We start from the raw sequence: 26,059 nt of genomic DNA on the forward strand, positions 1-26,059 counted from the left end.
CCGAGACCTGGATAGGGACCCCACGCCGAAGAACCCCGCATAATAGGCACCCGGCATGGTCTGTACAGGTGTACAAGTAAAGGTGAAGTCTTCTTCGCGACAAAAAGTTCGAGTACGTCGCTCAACCTTCAATAAAGACTATTCGGAAGCGCAGCATATTCAGAAAACATGCCAATCGAAATTCAGCCGGTGTTGGAGAGTGATCTTCGGCGGTGCGCCGAGATTGAGAAACTGGCGTTCTCGGGGAGCCCACTTGATCCAGTCCTATTCCCCGGACCCATGCCGGAGGATATGATGGGGATTCGAGCTGAAGAACTGGCCAAACAGTTTCGAGAGGACACAACCGTGCGCTTCCACAAAGCGGTGGACACGGATCTTTCTGGCGACGAGGCGATTATTGCTTGGAGCAAGTGGAATGCGTACTCAGAGGGGTTGCCGGTGCCAAAACCACGTGTCTGGGGACCTGGCTGTAACGAGGAGGCGTGTAACAAGTTGTTCTACGGCTTGGACGAGATGCGCCAGCGTTTGATGGGTGGCAAGAAGGTCGTCTGTAAGTGGTGGATATGGCACGTTTGATGTGTGTGTGGCGGAGGTAAATGACAGCTAACGCAGACGATAGATTTGCATATCTTGGTGACGGACCCAAAGCACCAAAGACGTGGAGCAGGGTGGCAGTTGATGACACCCATAGTGCAGGAAGCTATTCGATTGGGCGTTCCGGCCTATCTCGAATCTTCAAGAGCTGGCCATCATCTTTACCAAAAGGTTGGATTTAAAGATATCGATGAACACCTGATCGACTTTAGCCAGTATGGCTTGGAGGAACCTCACATCAACTGGGCGATGCTCTGGGAGCTTCCCAATCGACGATGTCCATGAGCGGCCGGTCGAACGGTGAATATCCGATATTGGACATCTCAGACGGAGGGGATGAACCAACGGCGGCTCGAGATTGAGTTCTTCCTGATTGTGATCTTATGGAATTATGATAAAGTCCGAAGAGGGTGGTTTGATAGGCGAGGTTGGCCGGAGAGCAACACATCCGTAGTTTAAGGTATTAATTTGCTGTTCTGAAGAAACAAATGCACACTGCAGCCCTGCTGGGCCTCCCCGATAGAACGTGCAGGGACCTCTCGTCGGCGGAAACACTGTGAAGTTCACTGTCCGGCTCAACACTTCGGCCGGGTATCCGGACAGTGTGGATTACGTATGAAACACCTCGCCAGACTCCCGTCTTCCATCTCAGGTTGCCCAAAGTTCTTTTTAGTGAGGTGCAGCACTGCGGTGACAGACAGTGGAAGGTCGGGCGGCATGTGGCCCCTGCACCTACGGGCTGCCGAAGCTCACGGCCCCACCTCCTTCTCGCTGTCAGCGCTGGAATTGATGATGAAATCGAACTTGCCGTTCACTGCTGCTTTGGAGGGGCCCGGACCTGCACTGCTAAACTCCGACGTCAGGAAGAGCACCGACTGAATCGAAACTCTTCCCCACGACGTCTCTTTTGTCCATGGCTGCCATCGCGTGGGATCAGAGCTCCTACCTGACATAGCTGCAGCTCACACCTCACAGACCGGCACCATGTCGTACATCGCGCCCATCCATAGACCAAGCAGCATACGCCAGGCCATCAGGATACGCCTGTCTGAGGAAGATGAAAGCGAGAGCTTGGTGGTAGCGTGAGTCTGCTCCCCTGCTGTACTGCCCCTCCCTACCTACACCATTTGCCTGTTTCCAACTTGCCACACTCAAAAAGAGAAGCAAAGTTTGGACCTTAATCGCCTCGTACTGACAAGCTCCAAGCCGATCAAACAGACTCGAAGTATGGCGCATCACGCCCACCGATATGTACTTGCTCGGCTCTGCCGCAGTCTACGGCACCATCCTCCTCCTTCAGCGCCTGCGACCCAGGGACAGTAAAGCTGACCTGCTCTTCGTCGGTACCGATCGATTCCAATACTTTACGGCGAGATGGGACTCCGCCACACAGAGGCTACACACGGAGCAGGTCGTCGAGGATACCGCCGAGCCTCACATGCGCGAAGCTCAGAGCCAGGACAAGTGCCTAGTCGATCCGACAGGCAGGTTCATGGCTATGCACTTATGGGAGGGTGTCATGAACGTCATGCGCTTGGGAACTAGGAAAGGACAGCTCGCTCGCCTTGACGATGCATGGGAACAAGTCCGCCTCTCCGAGCTTTTCATGAAGGCGAGCATCTTTGTACCCACCGAGACTGGTCATCCCACCGTCGCCTTCCTGTACCAGTCCAAGATCGATAAAGAGGATGCGAGACTCGCCATATACAGACTCATGACGGACGATAAGAACACAGCTGTCTCGAGGTTCGACCCAGAACGCAACAGAGATATCGACATCGAGATCAAGGACCCTTATGCCCGTATCCTCATTCCTGTGAATATCATCGAGGATGAAGTCAAGCGATACCACAAAAGAGACACTTCAGCGGCCAAGGCACAATTAGGTGGCTTGATTGTCGTTGGCGAAACTCTGCTGGTTTACGTCGATACCTTGACGCAGTCTGTCGTGGAAAGTCCAATGGCAAGTCCCGCCATATTCGTGGCATGGGCTGCCTATGATGACACAAACTTTTTCCTTTCTGATGACTATGGCAATCTCCACCTTCTGACGATTGAGACCGAAGGTGTTGTGGTTCTCGGCATGACTGTTAGAACACTCGGAGTAACGTCTCGCGCATCGTGTCTAGTGTATGTGGGAGACGGCATGCTTTTCCTGGGCTCTCACTACGGCGACTCGCAACTACTACAGGTAGATCTCGAAGAATTGTCGACGAAGCTTGTGCAGACCATTCCCAACATTGCACCTATTCTCGACTTCGCCATCATGGATTTGGGAAACGCTGGAGACAGCCAGATTGGCAACGCCTTCTCGTCAGGCCAAGCTCGCATCGTCGCCGGCTGTGGTGTCCATCAAAACGGCAGTCTACGGAGTATTCGAAGCAGTGTCGGACTGGAAGATATTGGTGTTCTGGAAGACCTGCAGGATGCCCGAGGTCTCTTCAGTCTACAGTCGCACGGCTCTGAAAAAGTTGACACTCTCGTGGTTTCTTTCATGACGGAAACCAGAGTTTTCAGCTTTGATGCCGAGGGTGGTATTGAAGAAGTGTTTGAGTTTCACGGGCTCAATTTGGACCAGCCTACTCTAATCGCAAAAACATTGCCCAGTGGTCAATTACTTCAGGTCACCGCAGCAATCGTGACTCTGCTCGATCTGGAGAGCGGCGTTACTCTGAACAGTTGGTCGGTACCAGATGGCAAGACCATTGTCAATGCCTCTGCCAACAGCAAATGGGTTTTGCTGTCTATCAACGGCACCTCTCTGGTGTCATTGAACTTGGTCGATAACTTGGCAGCTCAAGAGCAAGTCTTGGGCCGCGGCGTTGGAGGCGAGGAAGACCAAATTTCTTGCGTACATGCAGCCAGCGATCTCGACCATGTCGGCGTGGTAGGTTTCTGGGCAACGGGTTCTGTGTCCATAATTGACCTCCGCACGCTCAACGCCCTTCAGGGTGAAACCATCAAGCAAACCGATGACAGCGTCTCGGTTCCTAGAGACATGGTTCTTGTGCAATTGCACCCACCACACCTTCTCGGCCCAACGCTGTTCGTCGCTATGGAAGATGGTCAGGTTGTGTCGTTCAACGTGTCGAAAGATGACTTCTCCTTGTCAAGTCGCAAAAGCGTCACCTTGGGTAGCAAACAAGCTGGGCTACACGTTCTTCCAAGACCAGACGACGAAGGCATCAGCAATGTATTTGCTACGACCGAGCACTCTAGTCTGATCTACAGCTCAGAAGGAAGAATCATCTACTCGGCGGCAACTGCAGAAGACGTGACCTATATCGCCCCCTTCGACTCTGAAGCCTTCCCAGATGCCATCTTCCTCGCCACGGATCGTAACGTACGGATCGCCCACATCGATGCGGAAAGGAGAACGCATGTCAACCCCCTTCCTCTACGCGAGACGGTTCGAAGAGTGGCTTATTCGCCAGCACTCCGTGCTTTTGGCATAGGCACCATTCGAAGAGAACTCATCAACAATGAAGAGGCGGTATCAAGCTCATTCCAGCTGGTCGACGAGGTGGTTCTTGGCGTTGTTGGCAAGGCATTCCACCTGGATGGCTCCACATCAGCCGAAATGGTCGAAAGCGTCATCAGAGCAGAGTTGCCCGACAGTATGGGGCAGCCTGCCGAACGATTCATTATCGGAACAAGTTATCTGGCAGACCCGGAGGTTGATGAGAACAGCGATATCAAGGGTCGGATTCTGGTGTTGGGCGTTGATTCTGACAAGAACCCCTATTTGATAGTCAGCCACGCGCTTAAGGGCGCGTGTCGCAGTCTTGGAGTGATGGGCGACAAGATTGTCGCTGGATTAAGCAAGACGGTAGTGGTCTACGACTACGCCGAAGAGTCGAGCACATCTGGAGCACTCCGCAAGCTGGCTACTTTCCGCCCTTCAACATTCCCGGTTGACATTGATGTCAATGGCAACATGATTGGGGTCGCTGATCTCATGCAGTCGATGACCCTAGTCGAGTTCATCCCGGCACAAGATGGGGACAAAGCCAAGCTTGTAGAGCGCGCTCGTCACTTTCAGTACATTTGGGCCACGTCAGTATGTCACTTGGAAGAGCATTCGTGGCTCGAGTCCGATGCGCAAGGCAATCTCATGGTACTGTGTAGGAACCCCAACGCGCCGACAGAGCATGACCAGAAGCAGATGGAAGTCATTAGTGAATTCCACCTCGGAGAGCAAGTGAACAAGATTCGATCACTCGACATTGTTCCGAATGAGAACGACCCGATCGTGCCAAAGGCGTTCCTCGCAACAGTAAGTGGACTTTCGCCCGGCCATGCTAAACGGTTGCTAACATTTGCCTAGGTTGAAGGATCGGTGTATGTCTTTGCCGACATCAGGCCAGAGCACCAAAGTCTACTATTGCAATTTCAAGAGAACTTGGCCGGAGTGGTCAAGACACTGGGTCAAGCTGACAATGCGCCGGGTGCCGGGCTCTCATTCATGTCATGGCGAGGTTTCCGGAACGCAAAGCGCGCGGCAGATGCGCCCTTCCGCTTTGTCGATGGGGAGCTGATTGAGCGGTTTTTAGACTTGGATGAGGCTAAACAGGAGGCCGTCGTTGCAGGACTTGGGCCGACGGTTGAGAATATGCGCAACTTGGTAGAAGAGTTGAAGCGCATGCATTAAAGCAGCATAGGATGATGTAGGATATTTAGAAACGGGGAGTTGGGCGAATGGACCTAAATGAATGACGCCCGCGGCTAAAAGTAAAGACAGTGCAAAGCAAGACATTTCCTGGATGGTGACAGAGATTCTATCCTCTTGCCTCACAAATTGATGTGGTGGAAGACATACAAATCATAATCCTCTATCTGGGGATGAACAAGATAGGAATTTGTCTCCATGTTGATTTTCCTAATGGGGGATTTGCATCTATCCACATCGTCGCAGTCATCACTCGTGCCACTCCGGAAAGGGCCGGGTCCCAGCTGAACCCACCAACCAATCAACAAGCACCAATTTCAGAACCTTCTGCCTGAGGCGACCAGCCAGAAAGCTTTCGGCAATCCTCAAACCACGGGCATCACGAAAAAAGACGCTCTCCTACTGAACGTCATCCCTCTCCCCAATTGCATTTCGCAACAACCTCTTGCCGCCGCAAACCCTCTCCTCTCCTCCTCCGATTTACGAGATGGCGCCTCTCGCACACGTTTCCCGCACCTGCCTGCGGCAAATCGCGCGCACCAGCCCGTCGACGGCTGCGCGCGCGCTCAGCACCTCGGCCGCCCGGAACGACTCGACCGCCACGAGCTACTCGAGCCCCTTCAAGGGCGCCCAGAAGGGCAGCAGCATCCCCGACTTCAGCAAGTACATGAGCAAGGGCTCTGCCGGCACCAACCAGCTTTTCGGATACTTCATGGTCGGCACCATGGGCGCCATCACCGCCGCCGGCGCGAAGTCCACCGTTCAGGGTAGGGAATTACCTCCTTCCGTTGCCCCGAAATAAATCCAGATACGGAAACCGAGATTTTGCACAACGATACGGGACAATGGGAATGGCGGAAAACAAAACCAAAAGGAAACAATGGCTGATGGATTGGTGTCAATTGCAGAATTCCTCGTCAACATGTCCGCTTCCGCCGATGTTTTGGCCATGGCCAAGGTTGAGGTTGACCTCAGCACCATCCCCGAGGGCAAGAACGTGAGTTGGCCCGATTGAATAAGCCGAGCGGCGGCACGCAACATTGAGACGGCCGTACTGATATTTCTGGATGACAGGTCATTATCAAGTGGAGAGGCAAGCCCGTCTTCATCCGCCACCGCACCCAGTCCGAGATCGACGAGGCCAACAAGGTCTCCGTTTCCTCCCTCCGTGACCCCCAGAAGGACGACGACCGTGTCAAGACCCCCGAATGGCTCATCATGTTGGGTACGTATCTTTTGACGACAATCGATTCAATTGTTTTGGTGGCGAGATATTGCGGCCTTTCGGCAGCTAGTTAGTGCTGGAGATGAAGGATCGAAAGTCTCTTCAGCAACCGCAAACCAAAACACAACCCCCGAATCGGCGCACGTGAGCTAATAATTCGTCTCCTAGGTGTCTGCACACACTTGGGATGTGTCCCCATTGGCGAGGCCGGTGACTTTGGCGGTTGGTTCTGCCCCTGCCACGGCTCTCACTACGATATTTCCGGCCGTATCAGAAAGGGACCCGCTCCCCTCAACCTCGAGATCCCCGAGTACGACTTCCCCGAGGAAGGCAAGCTGGTCATTGGTTAAGCGGGATCACCTGTATGAGTATTTAAGACGAACGGCAGCGGGAGAGAGAGTACGAAAGGAGGCCAGAAAACCCCCCTCTATTCCTTCGAGGGAAGCGGGAGGGCTTTTGGCAGAAATGATGGCAACAACAAACTACTAGAACAACATTTTTCTTTTGCATCGGAGACCGAGCTGGTGCTGGTTTGGGTTCCTACAAGACGAGAGAGAGGTGTCCATTTTCTTTTTTCTTAGACGTGTCCCTAGGGCAATAATGCCAAATGTACAAAAGTCAATGAGCGTCCAGGAACAAGCAAGTCTTCGCAACTTTACAACATGCAGGCGTTGGCCAGGTAAATGTGATGTTGCAGGTAACTGATATTACAGAAGAAGCCGAGGCACCGAAATAATCACGAATCCATGATTCGAAATACCAATATCCCGGCACCGAAATTCAGAGACGGCATCAAGTGGACGACGTCGCAGTCGTCAAGTGACCGGCCGGAGCCCGGACGTCGTCTTATGAGAGTTTGGAGAGATCACGGTTCGGAACAAATGTGACGGGGGGCGATCAGACTGGGCCGTGTTCATGTGACAAGTCAGCGTTGGTTCGGAGCGAGGATCCCGGGTGTGACTGGTTTGAGAGCCGGCATCCCACTATCGAGACTGTTATCACATAGCACAGTCGATTCCCGCGTGGATGGGTGCCACACCTTTTCGGCAGATAGCGGTCTGGGCATTTCCGGAGACGGGAAATCGTACGGCGCATGATAAACAATGCCTTGCCCTCAGTTGAGGGTGGGATGACTGTCTGATCATTGACCTGGAAGCTCACGCTGGGCTTTTATTGTGGTATGCGGTGACCACGGCAAGGACTGACAAGGGATGACGGGGGAGAGGAAAATTCGTCTGCATTCATGTTTTGCATCATGGCTCAAGAGGTAGATACGACGAGGTGGTTCTCTCGCAAGACGCGTAAAGTCGTATACAACCCAGGAGTTAAAAATCGAGGCAAAGGGAAGGCCGCTTCATATTCGAACTTTCAAAGGCACGGGTGCCGCCATTGGTCATTGACTCTGGTCCGGTTGAACCTTGAGAGCAGGTGGCATATACAGATCGACGTATTTTGCCGACTTGATGAGATGACACTTTTCGCCAGGCATAAATCGGACAGAACATCCGGTAATGATGGCGTCTATAGTAAAGGTACTAAGCTAAGGCAGATCTAGGTGCCCTTCAAAGTTCAGGCCACGATAAAACATGGGACGGCAGGTGGCTGATCGATCTTGGTATCGCAAAGTCCGACTTGGAAGCGATAACAATAACAGCATATCACCTTGGCAAGCGAGAAAGGTCAGCATGAACAGATGTCGAAAAAGTTGGCAGGTTGAGAGTTGGACGGGGGCCATTACCCCCGGCCCGTGCCCCTGCGGCTCCGAGTCTCCACACTCCTGCCAAACAGAACATGGTCGAGCCAATTAGGCCACACAGAAAGACGGCAGGAAAAGAGTGGATGAGACGCTGTTCCGCGACGGGTGCCGTCTGATTTGCAAGATCCTCAAACTCTGCTCAACTTCAGCATCCCCCTCCATGGACCAGGGGTCGGTGGAGGCCGATTGGGGACAGCCGGGGCCATCTCTTGGACGGCGATCTGGCGATGAGGCTCCTTTTGAGTTTGATATTGGACACAGCGGAATGGCAGAGGCAAATACCGAGTGAGTTGGCCGGAAGAGCGGTACCGAAATTCATCGAGTGATGGTTTTGGTCATGCGGCTTTCGGCAGAGGGAGAAATTATAGCACGATGGCCGATGTGCTCGAGCGCATCCTCCAGCTTGAGTCGGATCGAGACTTGGGCAGCATTGTCAATCGCATTCGTTGAGTTGCCTCCACCAAGACCCTTGCAGAGAACGAGGCCCGGTTATTATTATCTCCTCTATCCTTGCCAATTCTCTTCGACAGTCCCGTCACTTCTACGCAACAGTCCTGCTCGAGTCTCGGCTCAGTTTCCGAAACAGATCGAGCCGTACGCTACCATGGGCCATGAGCCGCATGGCACGCCGCCCCGTCTCTCCGGAACGGGATGAACTCTTGGCTCGCACACGTCGAACGGTCGCCATGTCTCCTATCCCCAGTCTATTCACTGTCGTGGCCAAACCGTATCGGAGGGCAGTCCAGCCGACGGTTCCCCTTACTCCACCCCAGCGCCTCCGTTCTGGGTTCTCTTGTTGACGATTCTGCCAAGCAAGGACGCATCATCGAGCCCGGCAGCGTCAACCGTACCAACGTTACGTTGATCGACGCGTTGGTTTTCCCAAGCGGGTTCCTCAGGGGAAGGATTCAACGTCGCGGCCATGAGACGAACCCAAGATGTTGGTGGGCTCTGAGACTTGTCTACCCCTCCCCTGGTGTAGTTGATGGGGTTGCCGCGAGCATGTTGTATATAACTCGGCGCCTGCTCTTCTTGCTCCACGGTTGAGGAAAGAGATTGTTTTCTGTCTTCCAAGCCATCACCGTTTTCCTTCTCTTTCGTTTCAGTTCTGGAAACTTTCTGTATTTCTATCAAATCATTCATTTTATTTTTCCTAGGCTCTTTGTCCATTAAGTGTTCTCTTGGGCCGGCCCTTCTTTTGAACATTTTAAATCCTTATATACACTCTACCTTCTCGAACAAAATCTGTAAACGAGAGTCTTCTTTCGAAAACCTTCGCAAGAATGAAGTTCCAAACCTCCATTGCCCTCGCGGCCTTCGTCGCCTTCGCCGCCGCAGAAGTGCCCCAAGAGCATTCCCACGAGAAGTACCTCCGTGCCGTCAACGCCCTCCTGAAGCAAGACAACCCGAACAACATCCAAGACGCAGTCTTTGGCCTCCTCGGCAACGCCGCCGCCGCCGCGGGCGCGGGCGACGTCACCAACCTCGACTGCCTGCACCAGACGACGGCCGACTCGGCCTTCACCACGGCCAAGGCCGCGGGCGACGTCGACGGCATGGCGAGCGCGCTCGTCTTCCGCGCCGTGGAGCGTAATACGGGCAAAGTCGGGCTCAAGAGCGTGCTGTGCAGCGAGACGGCCGCGAACCCCGAGATTGCGGCGCTGAGCCAGCATCAGGATCCGGCTTCGGATGGGGCAGCTAAGACGAATAAGGCTATTACACTTGAGCTTGCTAAGCAGCTTTCTGCCATCGGGGCTGATCCGCAGCTTGCACTTGATGCTGGTACCTTCGAGCCTGGTGATGTAAGTCGTTTCCAACGATAAGGTGCAAGCTCATAGGATAAGAAGACTAACGTATAGGCAGGTCAACGACAACACCGGAGCCGGTAACACCTGCGACGATGCCAATGATACGGAGGGATGCATCTTTAGCCAGAGCCTCATTGTCAAGGACGCCACCCCAGAGGAGATTGATGCCGCTGTTGCTGGAGGTGCCGGCAACGCCAAGTCCGGCGGAGCCAACTCAACCGGCAAAGCAGGCCGCTCGCGCAACAAAAGCGTCCTGAGCCGTACCATCCTCTCCCAGCGCGATATTGAGGGCACCGGCGCCTTCGCCTCCGAGATGACCCGTCGCCAGTCCAAGAACAAGAACAAGAACAACAACAATGCCGACGCCAACGCCAACAACAGCACCGCCGACGCAGCCACAGGCACGACAAACGTCCAAACCTTCACCGGCACCCTCGGCGGCCCCGCCCCGCCTGTGACCTCGGACCCTTCCGCCGACAAGCCCTTCTCCGTCAACGGCGCAACCTTCCTCAACGCCGGCGCAGCCCTTCAGCGCTCCTGCGCGGTCCAGCACAACGCCTGCGCAAACGCCGCGAACTCTGGATCAGGTGACATCTCCGTCTCAGACTGCGACGCGCAGGAAGACGACTGCCTCGCGGCCTCGTCGCAGACGAAGCTCCGTCGCGCGTCGGGTCTGAACGCACGCGGTGCGCGGAGGATGAGGATCGCGACGACGGCGCTGTTGAAGGGTCGCCAGGCGTTTGAGTTTGGCGAGTGCCAGGATCCGAGTATTGAGTTTGCGGAGGGTCTTGATGGGCGCAAGGAGGCTTCGTTTGCCCCCGCTGGCGACTTTGAGCACGGCAGTGCGTTGAACATTGGTGTGATTTCGGGTTTCATCTGTGGGCAGTTGGAGAGCCGGTGTCAGGCGGATGAGGCTGCTGTTGCGGCTTGTCAGCAGGGCGAGGCGGCTTCTAAGGGGCTGAAGGGGCAGGCTGCTGCTGATGCTTTCAACTCTGCTTTGGGACTTTGAGGGGTCGAGTAAGGTATGGTGTTGGTTAGTGAGAGGGAAGATGTGTAGGTGTTGGAAAGACGAGAATGCTATCGATGTTGGGATAACAGCTCCGGGTTGTTAGACGTGAGATGACTGATGAATCAATCTGCTTTGTTTCAAAATCCGTGAGATATTAATTATGTCCACTCTGTCAAATTCATGGAGCTGCTCTAATTATACTCGAGAATGTGAAGCTGAGAAGTTGATTTCAACTTCAACCGTTCTGGCTGGAAAGTGATAAAGTTGTGATCAAGCTTGAGAAGCGCAATTATTGTAATGAATTCGACGGAATCATGTGTTAGTGCAAAGCAACAATGCTAACTTAAAATTCGTTCTAGATCGTGGTTCTTGGATCAGCGGTCGCTGCCAATGAGAATCCAATCTTTCAGATGTGGACATTTTCATGCAGGCGTTTTCCTGGATCTCAGCTCCAATCTCACTCCACAATACCCAAAAACGCCGCCAAACTCTGATTTTTTCTCACTCACAAAGTCACCACCAAAACCTTCAACTTCAACGTCCACACATTCGTACTCACCAAACTTGAAGAAAGAGAGCGCTTCAGACATCTGCGCCTCCTGATTCATCATGGCCGAGTACAAGCACACTCCCCTCGGGGAGCGGGACTTCCGCCTCCTCTCCCTTGCAGCAGGCCGCTTCGACGACGCCCTCCAAGGCGATCTCATCACCCGCCCCATCGACACTTACGTCGAAGAGGCAAGCAAACACGAGCACGAGCTGCCCGAATCAGCCGACTCATATGAAGCCATCTCCTACGTCTGGGGTTCCAACGAGAAACCCCACCACATCACCACCTCTGCCGGCGCAAAGATTCCCATCACGGAAAGCCTATACCTCTGCCTGAAGCGCGTGCGTCTCGAAGACCGCGCTCGCCTCGTCTGGGCGGATGCGCTGTGCATCAACCAGGCCGACAGCAAGGAGAAGGAGACGCAGATCATGCTCATGCACGACATCTATCTCAGCGCGCAGAGGGTGCTCGCCTACCTCGGTGAAGAGGCCGACGGCAGCAGCGAGGCAATGGAGCTTATCGAGCGTTACTGGCGCGTCCACATCCCCGACCCGCTGAACGCCGGCGCGCGCGCATTTGCAGAGGACCTTTTAGGTGCACCGATCCCCGATGCGCCGACTGGTGCTGGTGCGGAGCTGCCTCCCGTGGGCGCCGATAAGTGGTTGAGCGTCTCGCGGTTCTGGAACCGCGCTTGGTTCCGCAGGGTGTGGATCGTGCAGGAGTTCATCTTGGCGCGGGACGTAATGATGATGTGTGGTGAGAAGACGGTAAACTGGTCGCAGCTGTGGCCGGGGACGATTGCGCTCGAGGAGCCGGAGAACCCGCCCTGGCCGTTGGTGGATGCCAAGGGGGAGGAGATTGAGAGCGCTGCGGAGTTGATGGCGAATATGGCGCAGAGGTTGCGGTTTTATCAGCTTGGTGCTATGAGGGGTAACACGAGGTCTCATGAGCATGAAGGGGGGCACGAGCATGGTGGTGGATGTTGTGGTGGGGATGGACATGATGATGATGATCACCACGATCACGATCATGGCCATGAACACGGCGACGACTGCGACCACGACCACGACCACGACCACGAAGAGGGAGCCCACGGCGACGAAGGCGAATGGGAATCAGAAGATGAGGACGACGACGACGGCGGAAAGCGCTCAACAGACCTACTCAACCTCCTCATGTCCTTCCGCGAAGTCGACGCAACGGACCCGCGCGACCTCTACTTTGCGCTCCTCGGTCTCGCCCTCGACGGCGACAGAGAGGAGTTCCGCCCGGATTACTCCGCCACCTTTGAGCAGACGGCCCTCCGCTTCGGCCGTACCCTCCTCCACGAGCCCTTTAGCGAAGAACTCCTCGACCACGCCGGCATCGCAGAGAAGCACAACGGCGCGACGGCGAACTTCCCTTCTTGGCTGCCTGACTTCCGTCGACCCTGGCGGCGCATGACGGTCGCGGACGCGGCTGAGTCCGAGGCCGCGGGCGAGACTGACTTTGATTTCGGGTTTGATCCGAATGCCGAGGAGGACGAGTTGCTTCTCAAGGGTATCAAGGTCGACACGATTGAGCACATGAGCGGCGTGCCGCGCGCGGCGCATTTGCATGCTGATCACCCGTCCCTGTGGGTGAAGCGCGACATGGTGACGCTCTCGCAGCTGCTGTCCAACATTCCCGGCTTCGAGGACTCAAAGTACCCGACAGGCGAGAGCGGTCTCGAAGCCATTCTCCGCGCGCTGACTTTCTTCCGCACCGAGGGGGAGGGAAGCGAAGAGGACGAGATCCCTGCCACAACGCTGAAGCTGGCATGGCGCTTCTGCACCGCCGTCGAGGAGGACGACCTCGACGCCGCGCGGCCGGAGCGGGATATCCTGCGAAAGGAGATCATGATGTCCGGCTGCACCGCGGAGGAAGCCAACGAGGCTCTGGAGGCGGCGGCGCAGGTGCTGATTAACCGCATCTTCCCGATGCGTGCGGCACTGGATTTGGTGTTGGCCAAGGGCGGCAAGTATGTTGCCATGGTGCCGGAGGGGAGCGAGGCGGGCGACGAGGTGTGGGTTATGAAGGGGTGTAACGCGCCTTTTGTGTTGAGGAAGAGTGGTGAGAGGGAGGGGATGAGGAGGATTGTGGGAGCAGCGTACGTGTATGGTATCATGGATGGGGAGGCCGTTGAAGGTGTTGAGGAGTTTGAGGCTGTGTCTATTCATTGAGAGGGATGGAGGGATCGATTACAGTGGCCGCTCATCGTGGGCTTTGTGATGGTACGAAAGGAATACGGACTTGAAAACAGGAAAAGGGTTTTAGGAGATGAGTATGATGCCGTACATAGATGAGCCGTGACGAAAGAAGCAGTAGTTTGAGGTAATTAAACACTTCACCATCTGCACAGATCTTTTCTGTCATGAGTGTTACCTTGATGGTCTCGGCGGGCGAGTACTTTCCCGAGAACGTTAGACAATCACGTATCTAGATACGGCATACTAAAGCTAAGTATACTGAAAGGCTCACTTGAAATATGTCTGAATCGTATAATGTCTTGGATGAGAAATATTTGGCTATGTATCGCTGAACCGCGTATCGAAAACGGTGATTTTGCTCGAGACCCTTCCTTCGTGTGTTTGTTGTGCTTCGCGAGTATCGTGTGTTCGATCAGGCAGTGCAACTAGTCGATTCCCATCCTGCTGTGGCTCATCGATAAATCTGCTCAACATACAAGACTGTTTCTCTTCATCAGTGGCAGCGGTAGCTGACGTCGTAACAGTGGGAAAAGAGAAGAGCGTGGAAGGAAAGGGTCTGTGGTCGCTATAATAGGTACTTAGCACCGGTCCACGAGTTGACTATCATAACAAAGCTTGCATTATGTATACTGACGTAACATTGGTAGTTCTACTTGACATGATGTCACAAATGCAGACATCAATAGTCCGCGATTAATCCAATTTGATTTTCGAATAATAATTGTTTGAGGTTGTGGGTGATAATTCAGAGAAGAGCCGTTTGATTTCCGGGGCGGACGCCATACAGACGAGCTTTCAGAGAATACCGGAAGATGGAACAATAAGTATTTATATTCAATTTATTACTTGCCTTCCACACGAGGAAAAATCTCGCAGATATTCAGCATCTCATCCCATAAGAGTGCCAATGCACAACCTGTGCAGGCATTGCGAATCATCGCATATCACCAGACTCGGTCTATAATCTGTGTTAGTCATCTCTCGAATTGGCAGCTGACTTCAATTCAGGGGAAAATGAGTTGGTCATGTCGGATCTTCCGTTAAACCCTGAGATGTTCAGCCCGTCCTTCTCGACAGGTCTTGCTACACTTACGACTCTGGCGATAAGATGTAGCAGTAAAGGAGCTCAATCCTAGCACATTTACGGCTTACACATCAAATGTAAAATTAGATCCCAAGAGCCGCATATTACCAACACTAGCCCTTGTAGATTGAGGAGAAGTCCGAGAGAACTACGACTTAGGATTGGCCCCGGGAGGCGGGTTGGGGTAATGTATTCTGGCCCGATTGGCAACGAGGCAACAGAACTTGAAGAGCGGCAAAAGCAGGTTTCCCAATGCGGATTATTGAAGTCCTTAGGAATTTCATCTTTGATGCATGGCATAACTGCCGTTGTATCATTGTGACTTAGTGCTTTTATGTCAAGCTTTGCCCGATGTTTTACCTCTGAATGGATCACCCGCTCAGCTTTAACATTTATGGCCACCACATGTAAATCACAGATTGACCGGTTCATGGACATGGAAAGAATGACTTGCATGATAAGAGAGTCTATACAATATTTGAAACGGAAGATACTTATCTCTTGACATCAGAAATGCGTAAGCCAAACATTGATTCCTTAGTAAAATAATGTGTTTAAAGGCGTCCGAGACGAATGACACTTATCAAAAGTGTCTTTTCATGGTGTAACCCAGAGTCCTCAAAACGCCGCCTGCATTGCTCTCGAGACATTAGTCAGCTCCAAGATATATCCGATATGCTATACAGGCCTTCCTCTGATCATTTCAACGGCTAGGGCAAAGCACGTTTCCGGGTCATTGGAAGGCCCCGATGAGGTGATACTGCGCCAAAACGGATCTCGTGAGTATTGATCTTAGCCTCTTGGATGGCTACGTGGAATGCGTACGTCGCCAAGGAGGCACAGGAGATGTTGCTTCGCTTTCGTATTAGGTATATTCGATTGGGCACTAATACGGCACGGCATAAATCGTGCATCCGCACTGGACGGGCGCTTGTCAGCGTTCTGCTATTGAGATGACATCGACCAAAGCGATTGACCTGAAGTTGCCTTAATTTAAGGGGGGGAGGGAGAAGAAGGCAAAGTAGCTGTAGTCTTCCAAGTGTCGGTAAAATACCTTGCCGATTTGACTGTTGAGGATTTTGATTGGAAGGCTGGACTGCTACAACACATTTTCCAGAAGGCAGCAGTTTTTGGTCGGCCCGGTGACTCAGAAAGGATCGCTTGTAGGCACCAATCGAGTTGCGCTTACATGTACATGCACCGTAAGCTGTGCCACTTCTTTGGACATGCTGAATCCAACCTACTTGCTTGCGCATGGTGTTCCGAAAATCAGCGGGAAGCAAACACAGGTGGAATAGGAATGCCCCGCCTTAAAGTCATCGAACTGGATTTGTAGCCAAGAGCAATAGCTTGGAGAATTTGCGGCTCGCCGGGGCGGATGCAACAGAAAAGTGGATTGCTCCATACAACTGGTAGTCAGAACGATCTTATTTGTGCTCACCTGAAGTATCTTAAGGCAAGGTAGCTCTGAATAATTTTACGAATGGGGTCACCGGCCCGGGAAGCGTCATTCGGGACGGCGCGGAGGTTGTATGTGGGTCGCCCGATCCCGCTAACGGGGCCGACCGAGCGTACGGGTGGCTGGCGTTGTAGGCGTCATCGATGATTGTTCGTAGCATCATCTAGTTCATCCCTGTTTCGCACGTCTCTCAAAGCGCCGTTGACTCTCGGTATCATTTAAAGTTGGAAATGATTCAAGCCTTTATTCACACATGCAGTCCTGTTTACTCGAAATCCTACCCAATTTTACGCAATACTACAGCTTTGTACTTATACCCGACTCGCAAACTTTTGTCATATTCATCACACAAGATGCCTTCATCCAAGGGAAAGCCTACTGACCCCGAGTTGAGAGAGGAGATCAAGGAAGGTAGAGTAGACGAGAGAGGTTCATGGAAAGTTGCCAATGTTCACACCATGACCAGAAATCAAGCAAGAACCTAATAAGTCGGGCGGAGGAGAGGGACAATGGGCCGCATGGAAGGTACATCAACCCTCTTTCTCGACCCTCATGGCTCTAAATTTGGTCATGATATCTGTCGAAGCGATCAACTGACTCGTTATTTAGGGAGCGAAACTGGCAAAGGAATACGAGAAGCAGGGCGGCGGCTATGAGAACGAGGCGGGGTCCAAGAATGAGCCGAAAAAGGGCGAGCCCGAGAAGAAGAGCGAGAGCAAGAAGAAGGCTGAGACTGATGATTAGTTAGTCAACATTTTTCATGATTGTTTCAGTCTAGCATGAATCAAACGTTGATTTTTTTGCAAGCTTCTACTTTGGTCGATTTCTATTGATTCAGTGATGCCTAAGACGTCGCTGTTGTCGCTTTTGTTACGAAGAGATGCGCGTAGGGCTTGATTATGCCGCATTTCCGTCAACGATCTGATGGGGCAGGTGAGATGGCGAAGGATTTTCTCGCATTCACATCTCACTCCTCTCCGTTCTCTCCACAGTCTCACTAGCTTCAAAGAGAGGTGAACCAGTCTACTTACCTGACATGAGGTAGACAAAATCACCGCAAAATGCAGCATCTCACAGAAGACATCGACTCCCAAGACGAGGATGACTGCTGGACGCCCCTCCAACGTGCCGCCCGCGAAGGCGATCTCCCCGCCGTCCACGCAGCCCTCGCCTCAGGAGCAGACGTTAACGCCCCGCCGCGGGGCTACTACGGCCGCACAGCCCTCCAAGCCGCCTGCGAAGCCTCCCACGGCGCCGTGGTCTCGGCGCTCCTCGCAGCCGGCGCGGAAGTCAACGACACGCCCGGCAACAACGGCGCCAAGAACGCGCTGCAGATCGCGGCAGGGAAACCGGATCTGGCCATCGTCAGACTCCTACTATCCCACGGCGCTGATATCAACGTCCCCGCGTCGCGGTACTTTGGCATGACGGCGCTGCAGAGCGCCTGCGCAGCGGGACTAGACGACACCGTCGCGCTGCTGCTGGACCACGGCGCGGACGTGAACGCGCCGCCGGCGTCGACGGCAGGTCGGACGGCGCTCCAGGCAGCGTGCGAGGGCGGGTTCGAGGAGATGGCGGCGATGCTGATTCAGCGGCGGGGGGCAGAGGTGAACGCGCCGGCGTGTCGGAATCGAGGGTTCACGGCGCTGCAGGCGGCGAGCTACGGCGGGTGGGCGGGGCTTGTCGAGCTGCTCCTTACGGCGGGGCCAGCTGCAGGCGCTGCAGGTGCGGGGGCGGATGTCAACGCCGAAGGGAGCAGGTTCAAGGGGGGAAGGGCGCTGCATGCTGCTGCTGAGGGGGGCCACGTGCGGGTGTGCGAGACGCTGCTGGGCGCCGGGGCCGAGATCGAGGCTGGGGCTGGGGCTGGATGGGGGGGTAGAGGGCAGACTGCGTTGCAGTGCGCTGCTGCAAGGGGGCATGGTGAGGTTGTGAGGTTGTTACGGAGCAGGGGGGCGACGGGATTGGAAGGTGGAGGGGTGACTTTGTTTGGTTGAGTTTATCATGTCGAGCACCGGTGGGAGGAACTATTGTGCATACAAGTTAATTAAGAGCGTGGATTGGGAGATAAGGCCATGTTCTAAAGATACGGGTGCTCAGGATGAGAAGTTGATGCCGGTCAATTGGAAGATATGAGTTCAATGGTAAGAGGAACAAAATACAACATCGGAGTCTCTGCAAGAGATCGAGAGATGGACAAATCAGACTGCAACGTGGCCCAAGAAAAGAGAAAAGGGAACTCTTCTGGCTGGGTGCCTACTGTGTACTGGACTGCAATCATTGGTGGCGCATGAACACCGCAGCCAACACCATACACCTCACACCTCACACACCAAACTTTTGCAAAATGACACAGGCCGCACAACCCATCTGTCAGAACATCAGCCAAGTCAGCCGACTCTCCCAAGACAAGGGAATCCCTCGCCTCGAACCGGTTCACAACCTTAGCGGTGTCGTAGTCTAAGTTGGTAGGTAAGTATCTACACAGTTGGTGGAAAGATGGTGCGGGCGTCACGGCCGCGTTCAACCGGGGCAATTCCGGCCCCGCCTACCATCGGCTTCCACCGGCCTCCGTGACTGCTTCACCCCGCCGGCGAGACCTGCCCGTTGCACACTCCCCGGCCCAGGCGGAAGACTAAATAGGCACGTAGCCACAAACAATTACCTAAAAATGTGTCCCAGATTTCCCTGGTACAGTTCCCTAATCCTCGACTATCCTTCGTCCGTACTTCTCAACAGTTGTATCACCTTCACAGCACATCCGCTAAGACGCTACCCCGTGACGTAAGACTTGGCTTTTACCACAATGAGCCGCTTCGCATTGTGGACCTGCTGACCATCTTTGGTATCCTGATTCCTGTGGCCTGGTGAGACGGAGGGGAAAGACGAGAGGAAGAAGAGGGGGCTTCGAGGTCCTTTTTGTGCTTTTGGATGCTCGTTGTGTATCGATCGAGGCTATCTGTACATCAGCTCACTCTCACACTAGGCCGTCTTTGCCAGTCCGACCCCCTTGCTCTTGACCTCACGCCCCCTCCAACCCGTACCGTATCTCACATCTTTCGAACGAGGCGCTGTGATCCTGGAATACCTGGGGTTTGACTGGGTCTTCCCCGCCAACGCTTCCCATCGTCTGGTGGGGCACGTCTTGTGCGCAACGCCCGCGCCAGTACAAGCCAAACTCAAGGTACTTCCTGAAGCCGTCTGGAACACGAACCGAATTGATAAGGAGACGGCGCTTTGTCCCTTTTGTACTTTATCCATTCCCGACCCCAGCTTCTGGAAGCTGAATCTGACACTCTTCCTCCCATTTTCACATTCTCCAACTACCTTGCTTGCTTCTGCCTCTCTCATGTTTGTTCATGAGTGGTGTGACGTGATTGACCAGAAACAAACAAGACACCACCCACCATAATACACCCAGAAGCTGTCTTGCCTACCTCGACACCGTAGACAAGAAGAACAAAGACAAATCCACGCAAAACCACATCGAGGCAATCCCAACAATCAAGACGAGAGACAACAGGCATCATGGGCTCAACCCACGAAACAGACCTGGTCCTCACCCAACCAACCCCAGCAGAGCGCCTAAAGACCTACACCTCAACCTACGCAAACTGGGGCGCCGCCCTCGAGCTCCAAGAATACATCCGCCGCGAATCCTACATGACCACCGTCCCCGTCTCCCGCAACGGCGGCATCACCCAATGGATCCTCACCGACCCGACCCTGCCCCCCGACGCCCGCCCCATCCTCTCGTCCTGCGAGAGCATCCGCAAGACCGTCCTCGTCGCGAAGCCAGACGGCACCGTCGTCGACGCAATCACCCACGCCGTCGGCTCCGTCTTCACGGACCCGGCGTACCGCGGCAACGGGTACGCCTCCGTCATGATGAACCTCGTGGGCGCGCAGCTCGCGCGCTGGCAGGGCGCCGAGATGAAGAGCGGTGAGCGGTGGGGGGATATCCGGGACGGGGAGGTCGCGTGCTCGGTGCTGTATTCTGATATCGGGAAGAAGTTTTATGCCAAGCATGGGTGGCATCCGTATGAGAGCACGCACCTCGAGTTCCCGCCACAGGCATCGCCGCCGCCCTCGGAAGCGGGAGAGGGAGCGGTGGGAGCGGTGCAAGTTGAGGCCTCGCCGTTGGGGTATCACGAACTGGCAGAGCTGTGCTCCGTTGACGAGGGCCTCATTCGCGCGAAGCTCGCGAAGAAGAGCACCAAGACCCGCGTCTCGCTCATCCCTGACCTGGACGCCATGCTCTGGCATCTCATGCGCGAGGACTACATGACCAAGCACATCTTTGGCCAGACGCCCACGGTCCGTGGCGGGGTCGTAGGCGAGCACGGGTCGCGGGTATGGGCCGTCTGGACAAGGGGTTACTACGGTGGATTAAAGAAGCCTGAGGGGAACACGATGCATATCCTGCGGCTGGCGATTGAGGACGAGGAAGGGAGCGGAGATGAGTATGTGCAGGGGGCTATTGAGGCACTCCTTAGATTGGCGAGGGCACAGGCGGCAGAATGGAAGGTGAATGGTGTCGAGATGTGGAATCCTGAGCCCCGGGTGAGGGGGTTGATCGAGAAGGCGGGCATTCCGCATGAGTTTATTGAGAGGGAGAATGATAGCATCGCCAGCCTCATGTGGTATGGCCAAGGAGAGGTTGAGTGGGTGCTCAATGAGAAGTTTGGCTGGTGCTGACCGATTGGTTACATATTTTGCATATCATTAGCAGGCTCATGCAAGTGCCAACACGTTGATTCAATAGGAACTTCAAAAATATTCACAGGTCTGGACATCCAGGCCGGCATGACGAGGTATCATTAGCAAAGTGATCTATGAACCGTCTAACCTTGAACACTCCCGCAATCAGCCCATTTTTGCTTTTAATTCTTTTTTCCAAACATCACTCACGTTCCTCAGTGACCGTGTCCGTCGTCCTCGGCCTGCTGCTCGGGGTCCAACTTGATCAGGGTATCAATACGCATGATGCTGATGCAGGCCTCCACGGCACTCTTCAGCTGCCTGATCTTGCTGATAGTGGGCTCCAGGACACCGGCCTTGATCTCGTCAATCACCTTGCCGCGCACCAGGTCGAGACCGTAGTTCTTGTAGGCCTTTTTGCGCGCGACCGTCTTCTCGTCATCGTTGGCCTCGCCCTCCTGGATGCGCTGAGACAGCGCGTGCCGGGAACGCAGCTGGGCGACAAGCTCTGATGCGTCCTTGGCGGCGTTGACGGCAAGCGTCTTGGGGATGACGAGCAGCGACTGCGCAAACTCGCCAATGGCCAGCTGCTCACGGGAGCCGACGGTGCCAGCGAACTCCTCGAGGTAAATGTGCAGGGCGGTTTCGACGGAACCACCGCCGGGAACGATGCTGCCGCTCTCGAGCGTTCTCTTGACGGCGTTGAGGGAGTCGTGGATGGAGCGCTCCATCTCGTCCAGGGTGAAGTCATTGGGTCCACGAAGAATGATGGATGCTGAGGAGTGGCTCTTGGTGCCCTTGACGAGGATGCACTCGTCGTCGGAAATGCGCTCCTGAACAACCTCCTCGGCGTGTCCGAGGTATGAGGGGTCGAACTTCTCGTCACCGTTGAGGTCCGACAGTGTGCTGAGCATGGTAGCGCCCGTCGCCTTGGCGATTCTGCGGAGGTCCTCCTTCTTGCACCTGCGCACACCCATGGCACCCTTCTCGACAAAGGTCTTGAGAACCATGTCATCGATACCCTTGGTGGTAAGGATGACATTGGCACCCGCCTTGAGGATCATCTCTACTCTCTCCAGGATCATGCCCGACTCTCTCTGGCGAATCTGCTCCAACTGTTGAGGGTCATCCACCGTGATCTGGACACCCAACTTCATGCGCTCCTTTTGCAGGTTCATATCCAACACCGCAATCTTGGCATCTTGTATTCTTGTCGGCATGGCCTGCGAGGCGACTGTGCAGTTCAGAGCGTAACCCTTGATCAGCTGGGACTCGAGGGAGCCCTTGCCGTGTGCCTTGAGGATGTTGACGGCCTTGACGGGGTATTTCGTCTCGTTACGACCGTTTGTCGACTTGACTGCCAGCATGGCATCGACGACCATGTTGGCGAAGAAATCAGAGTCGGCTCCAATAATCTTGCTGGACATGGACGTCTTGCCAATGTTGACGAGGGATTCGCGTCCGAGGTTCTCGACCTTGATGCTGATGTTCTCGTTCATGTACTTGACGGCCTCGCGCAGGGCAAGTCGGTAACCGGTGATGATAGTAGTGGGGTGTATGCGGTTCTTCATGAGCTCGTTTCCTCGGCGAAGCAACTCGGCCGCGATGAGGACAACAGAGGTTGTGCCATCGCCGACCTCCTTGTCTTGTTGTTGTGCTAGATCGACCAAGATCTTGCCCGCCGGGTGTTCGACATCCAACAAGCTGAGAATGGTAGCGCCGTCGTTCGTGACCGTGACATCCTGCGCCGGGGGGTGAGCGGGGTCCAGGGGGGAGGGGGGCCACCTAACATACACCAATATCATCCACCATCATCTTGTCGAGACCACTGGGGCCGAAAGAGCTCTTGACGACATTTGCGATAGCTTGGGTCGCGAGAACTGCAAGTTTGTCAGCAAAATGAAGCTTCGTTGTGATTTGGCCGGTGGGGGGAGTGGGATATTGACATACCGTTCTGGTCTCTAATGTCGGCGCCAGAAATCTTCTGGCCACCGAGGAAAAGCGTGCCGCTCCCTGACTGCTCGAACATGGAAGCCATTTTTGCGCCTCACTGCCAGCGGTTGTGGTTGGATCGCGGGTTTTGGAGGTGGTGGATGGGGGTGGTTTAAGGAGCTTCGGTCGGTGTGTGCCTGGACAGCAATAGAAGCTTCTGTGCTGTGCCTGCCTTGTCTCCCCTCGACGCAACTTTTTTATCGGAGCCGGGGTTGTTCCAGGAACCGGGGATGTGGCTGGTGCTTGTTATCTTATCGGGTCTGCAAGGCCCTGCCAGCGCAACTCAGGTCTGATGGTTCCCCACGTTCCATACAGTTGGCAGCCCATCCGTAAGGTGTTAATACCTGAAGAATATTTGATGAAGCTAAAGTTTGCGAAGTAGCTTTCAGCATTCTTTGTCATTCTCATAGTTTTATCATCAATTGTGTGTTTGCTATGGCAATATTTATTGACGCTGTCCCTCTCTGTAGCGCAGTGACATCCAGTGTGGCTTGACCCGAGATAAACAACCGTAGATGCTCCACAACTGATTAGAAGCCCGGGCCACCTTCCGACCCCGTGGCTGGAGCCCAATTGACCCCTCACTGCGCTCCCACCCAACAGCTCGACACACGACTCACTTTTAGTGCGGGGCACTTTTTCCGCTGCATCGCACCGCCTTCTCTGCCCAAAATCTCCCAGTGACTCAGGCCGATCTGGTCAACACGTCGCCAATTCCATAAGACGAGACCCTACCTGGCTTTACGAGACGACTCTGCGATCTGCAGTCAATATCGCAAACATGGCCGACGCTACCGCCCCCGCTGAGCCGTCCAAGAGCGCCTTGAAGAAGGCCGAGAAGCAGGCAAAGATGGCTGCTGAAAAGGCTGCAAAGGCCGCCAAGCAGGCTGCTCTCCCCGTTGTCGGAGGCAAGAAGAAGGAGGACATCACGGGTATTACCGTCAAGAAGCACGAGGATTTTTCTGCCTGGTACCAGGAGATTGTTCTCAAGGCTGAGATGGTCGAGTACTACAACGAGATCTCCGGTTTCTTTATCCTGCGCCCTGCGTCCATGTACATCTGGACCGTTATCCGCAAGTGGTTCTCCGAGAGAATCGAGGAGATGGGTGTCGATGAGACCAGCTTCCCCATGTTCCTTTCCTCCAAGTCTCTCGAGAAGGAGAAGGACCACGTCGAGGGTTTCGCCCCTGAATTGGCCTGGGTCACCAAGGCGTAAGTCGTCCCTCCCTTGATAATTGCGCCAAGGCCAATACTGATATCCCATATACAGTGGTGACAAGGACCTCGAGGTCCCTGTCGCAGTTCGTCCTACTTCCGAGGCCGTCATGTACCCTTACTACTCCAAGTGGATTCGCAGCCATCGCGATCTCCCCTTCCGCCTGAACCAGTGGAACTCCGTCGTCCGTTGGGAGGCCAAGCAGACCACCCCTTTCCTCCGCACAAGAGAGTTCTTGTGGCAGGAGGGTCACACCGCCCATCTTACCGAGGAGCTTGCCGGCAAGGAGGTTCTCGAGATTCTCGAGCTCTACGCTGGCGTCTATGAGCAGCTTCTCGCTGTCCCCGTCGTTCGCGGCACCAAGACCGAGAATGAGAAGTTCGCCGGTGGTTACTACACCACCACTGTCGAAGGCTACATCCCCTCCAACGGCCGTGGTATCCAGGGTGCCACCTCCCACTGCTTGGGTCAGAACTTCTCCAAGATGTTCGACATTACCGTCGAGAACCCCGACAAGAAGGGTGAGAAGATCCACGTCTGGCAAAACTCTTGGGGTCTGTCCACCCGCGTTATCGGTGTCATGGTCATGATCCACGGTGACGACAAGGGTCTCGTCCTTCCCCCTCGTATCGCCAAGACCCAGGTTGTTCTCATCGCTGTCGGTATCACTGCCAAGACCAGCCCCGAGGACAGAAAGAAGCTGGAGGATAAGGTCGACGACCTCCGCAACCAGCTGCGCAAGGCTGGTGTTCGCGCCGAGTCCGATCTGAGAGACGGCTACACTCCCGCCTGGAAGTTCAACGAGTGGGAGCTCCGCGGTGTCCCCCTGAGACTCGAGTTCGGCCCCAAGGATGCCGCCAATGAGGTTGTTGCCACTGCCCGCCGTGACACCGGCGAGAAGGGCTCCCTTCCCCTTGCGGAGATCTCCACCAAGGTCCCCGAGCTTCTCGAGACCATCCAGTCCGACATGTACAACAAGGCCGAGAAGTCATTCCGCGAGCACCGCCTCGTCCTGACTGAGTGGGACAAGGTCATCCCCGCCCTCGACACCAAGAACGTCGTCGTCATCCCCTTCTGCCTCGGCATGAAGTGCGAGGACCGCATCAAAGAGCTCACCACCAGCGAGCCCCCCGAGAACGCCACCCTCCCCGAGGGCAAGAAGCAGCCCAGTATGGGCATGAAGTCCCTCTGCATTCCCTTTGAGCAGCCCGAGAGCGGTCTCGTCCCCGGCGAGACCAAGTGCCTCAACCCCGAGTGCGAGGCCAAGGCCCAGAAGTGGACCATGTTCGGCCGCAGCTACTAGAGAAATAGCGGCGATGATATCAAGAGGAGTTGAGGGAGGTTGAGCATTTTTGGGCCGGAATAACGAGACCTATACGGCAGGTTCGATTCATGTCATGTGTTGCTAGAGAGATGGGGTAGAGCAAGAGATCATTTTGACGATTTCTCTGAGCAAAGGGCGTGAGGGGGTTAGATAGCTACGGCTGAAAAGTGATTCGATACCAACTTATGAAACAAATCCACGTACTCAAGCCTTGTTGTCCGCGTTCTATCGACCTGCCTCTAGACGGGCAATCACGCCCGAGACAAGGCTCCTCTGGAGAGCGACGATGTTTGCTGTGCTTTCAACTTGGCGAGGAATAGGAGTCTAGTCTAAGAGGTGAGCAGTTCGGTGGCATTTCACCACGATACTTCACTTTGAGTGCGTCGGTAGCTCCAAAGATGTGAGCAAACACAAAGTCGATCTGAATTACGTATTTGCTCCTCGAAA

General features: G+C 54.6%; 9 protein-coding genes across 9 annotated transcripts; 8 read left to right on the forward strand and 1 right to left on the reverse strand.

Moving 5' to 3' along the window:
* Positions 1 to 168: 168 nt before the first annotated feature.
* Positions 169 to 5,245, forward strand: CPAR01_04331 (CPSF A subunit region; the record flags this gene model as incomplete). Its single annotated transcript, XM_060488612.1, has 5 exons — positions 169 to 550; positions 620 to 871; positions 1,556 to 1,676; positions 1,801 to 4,870; positions 4,922 to 5,245. The coding sequence occupies 5 exons, from the start codon at positions 169 to 171 to the stop codon at positions 5,243 to 5,245; spliced, it is 4,149 nt and encodes a 1,382-aa protein (XP_060352818.1).
* A 505-nt stretch (positions 5,246 to 5,750) lies between these two features.
* CPAR01_04332 (cytochrome b-c1 complex subunit Rieske) lies at positions 5,751 to 6,838 on the forward strand (the record flags this gene model as incomplete). The annotated part of the gene is made up of 4 exons (XM_060488613.1): positions 5,751 to 6,030; positions 6,172 to 6,260; positions 6,338 to 6,488; positions 6,657 to 6,838. 4 exons carry the CDS (start codon positions 5,751 to 5,753, stop codon positions 6,836 to 6,838), a joined length of 702 nt encoding a protein of 233 aa, XP_060352819.1.
* Positions 6,839 to 9,527: 2,689 nt separating this feature from the next.
* CPAR01_04333 (uncharacterized protein) lies at positions 9,528 to 11,061 on the forward strand (the record flags this gene model as incomplete). The annotated part of the gene is made up of 2 exons (XM_060488614.1): positions 9,528 to 10,046; positions 10,108 to 11,061. 2 exons carry the CDS (start codon positions 9,528 to 9,530, stop codon positions 11,059 to 11,061), a joined length of 1,473 nt encoding a protein of 490 aa, XP_060352820.1.
* A 609-nt stretch (positions 11,062 to 11,670) lies between these two features.
* Positions 11,671 to 13,812, forward strand: CPAR01_04334 (uncharacterized protein; the record flags this gene model as incomplete). The annotated part of the gene is made up of 1 exon (XM_060488615.1): positions 11,671 to 13,812. The coding sequence occupies one exon, from the start codon at positions 11,671 to 11,673 to the stop codon at positions 13,810 to 13,812; it is 2,142 nt and encodes a 713-aa protein (XP_060352821.1).
* A 2,923-nt stretch (positions 13,813 to 16,735) lies between these two features.
* Positions 16,736 to 17,126, forward strand: CPAR01_04335 (uncharacterized protein; the record flags this gene model as incomplete). Its single annotated transcript, XM_060488616.1, has 3 exons — positions 16,736 to 16,793; positions 16,849 to 16,907; positions 16,992 to 17,126. The coding sequence occupies 3 exons, from the start codon at positions 16,736 to 16,738 to the stop codon at positions 17,124 to 17,126; spliced, it is 252 nt and encodes an 83-aa protein (XP_060352822.1).
* A 317-nt stretch (positions 17,127 to 17,443) lies between these two features.
* On the forward strand, positions 17,444 to 18,376 carry CPAR01_04336 (uncharacterized protein; the record flags this gene model as incomplete). Its single annotated transcript, XM_060488617.1, has 1 exon — positions 17,444 to 18,376. One exon carries the CDS (start codon positions 17,444 to 17,446, stop codon positions 18,374 to 18,376), a length of 933 nt encoding a protein of 310 aa, XP_060352823.1.
* A 1,531-nt stretch (positions 18,377 to 19,907) lies between these two features.
* On the forward strand, positions 19,908 to 21,077 carry CPAR01_04337 (lysine acetyltransferase; the record flags this gene model as incomplete). The annotated part of the gene is made up of 1 exon (XM_060488618.1): positions 19,908 to 21,077. One exon carries the CDS (start codon positions 19,908 to 19,910, stop codon positions 21,075 to 21,077), a length of 1,170 nt encoding a protein of 389 aa, XP_060352824.1.
* Positions 21,078 to 21,295: 218 nt separating this feature from the next.
* CPAR01_04338 (T-complex protein 1) lies at positions 21,296 to 23,118 on the reverse strand (the record flags this gene model as incomplete). Its single annotated transcript, XM_060488619.1, has 3 exons — positions 21,296 to 22,822; positions 22,875 to 22,960; positions 23,031 to 23,118. The coding sequence occupies 3 exons, from the start codon at positions 23,116 to 23,118 to the stop codon at positions 21,296 to 21,298; spliced, it is 1,701 nt and encodes a 566-aa protein (XP_060352825.1).
* A 582-nt stretch (positions 23,119 to 23,700) lies between these two features.
* Positions 23,701 to 25,591, forward strand: CPAR01_04339 (prolyl-tRNA synthetase; the record flags this gene model as incomplete). The annotated part of the gene is made up of 2 exons (XM_060488620.1): positions 23,701 to 24,284; positions 24,343 to 25,591. Coding segments are annotated over 2 exons (1,833 nt in total), but the record flags the coding sequence as incomplete, so codon positions are not given.
* Between the last annotated feature and the right edge of the window lie 468 nt (positions 25,592 to 26,059).

Source organism: Colletotrichum paranaense, assembly GCF_030867605.1.
Source record: "Colletotrichum paranaense strain IMI 384185 chromosome Unknown Scaffold_3.1, whole genome shotgun sequence".
Lineage (NCBI taxonomy): Eukaryota > Fungi > Ascomycota > Sordariomycetes > Glomerellales > Glomerellaceae > Colletotrichum > Colletotrichum paranaense.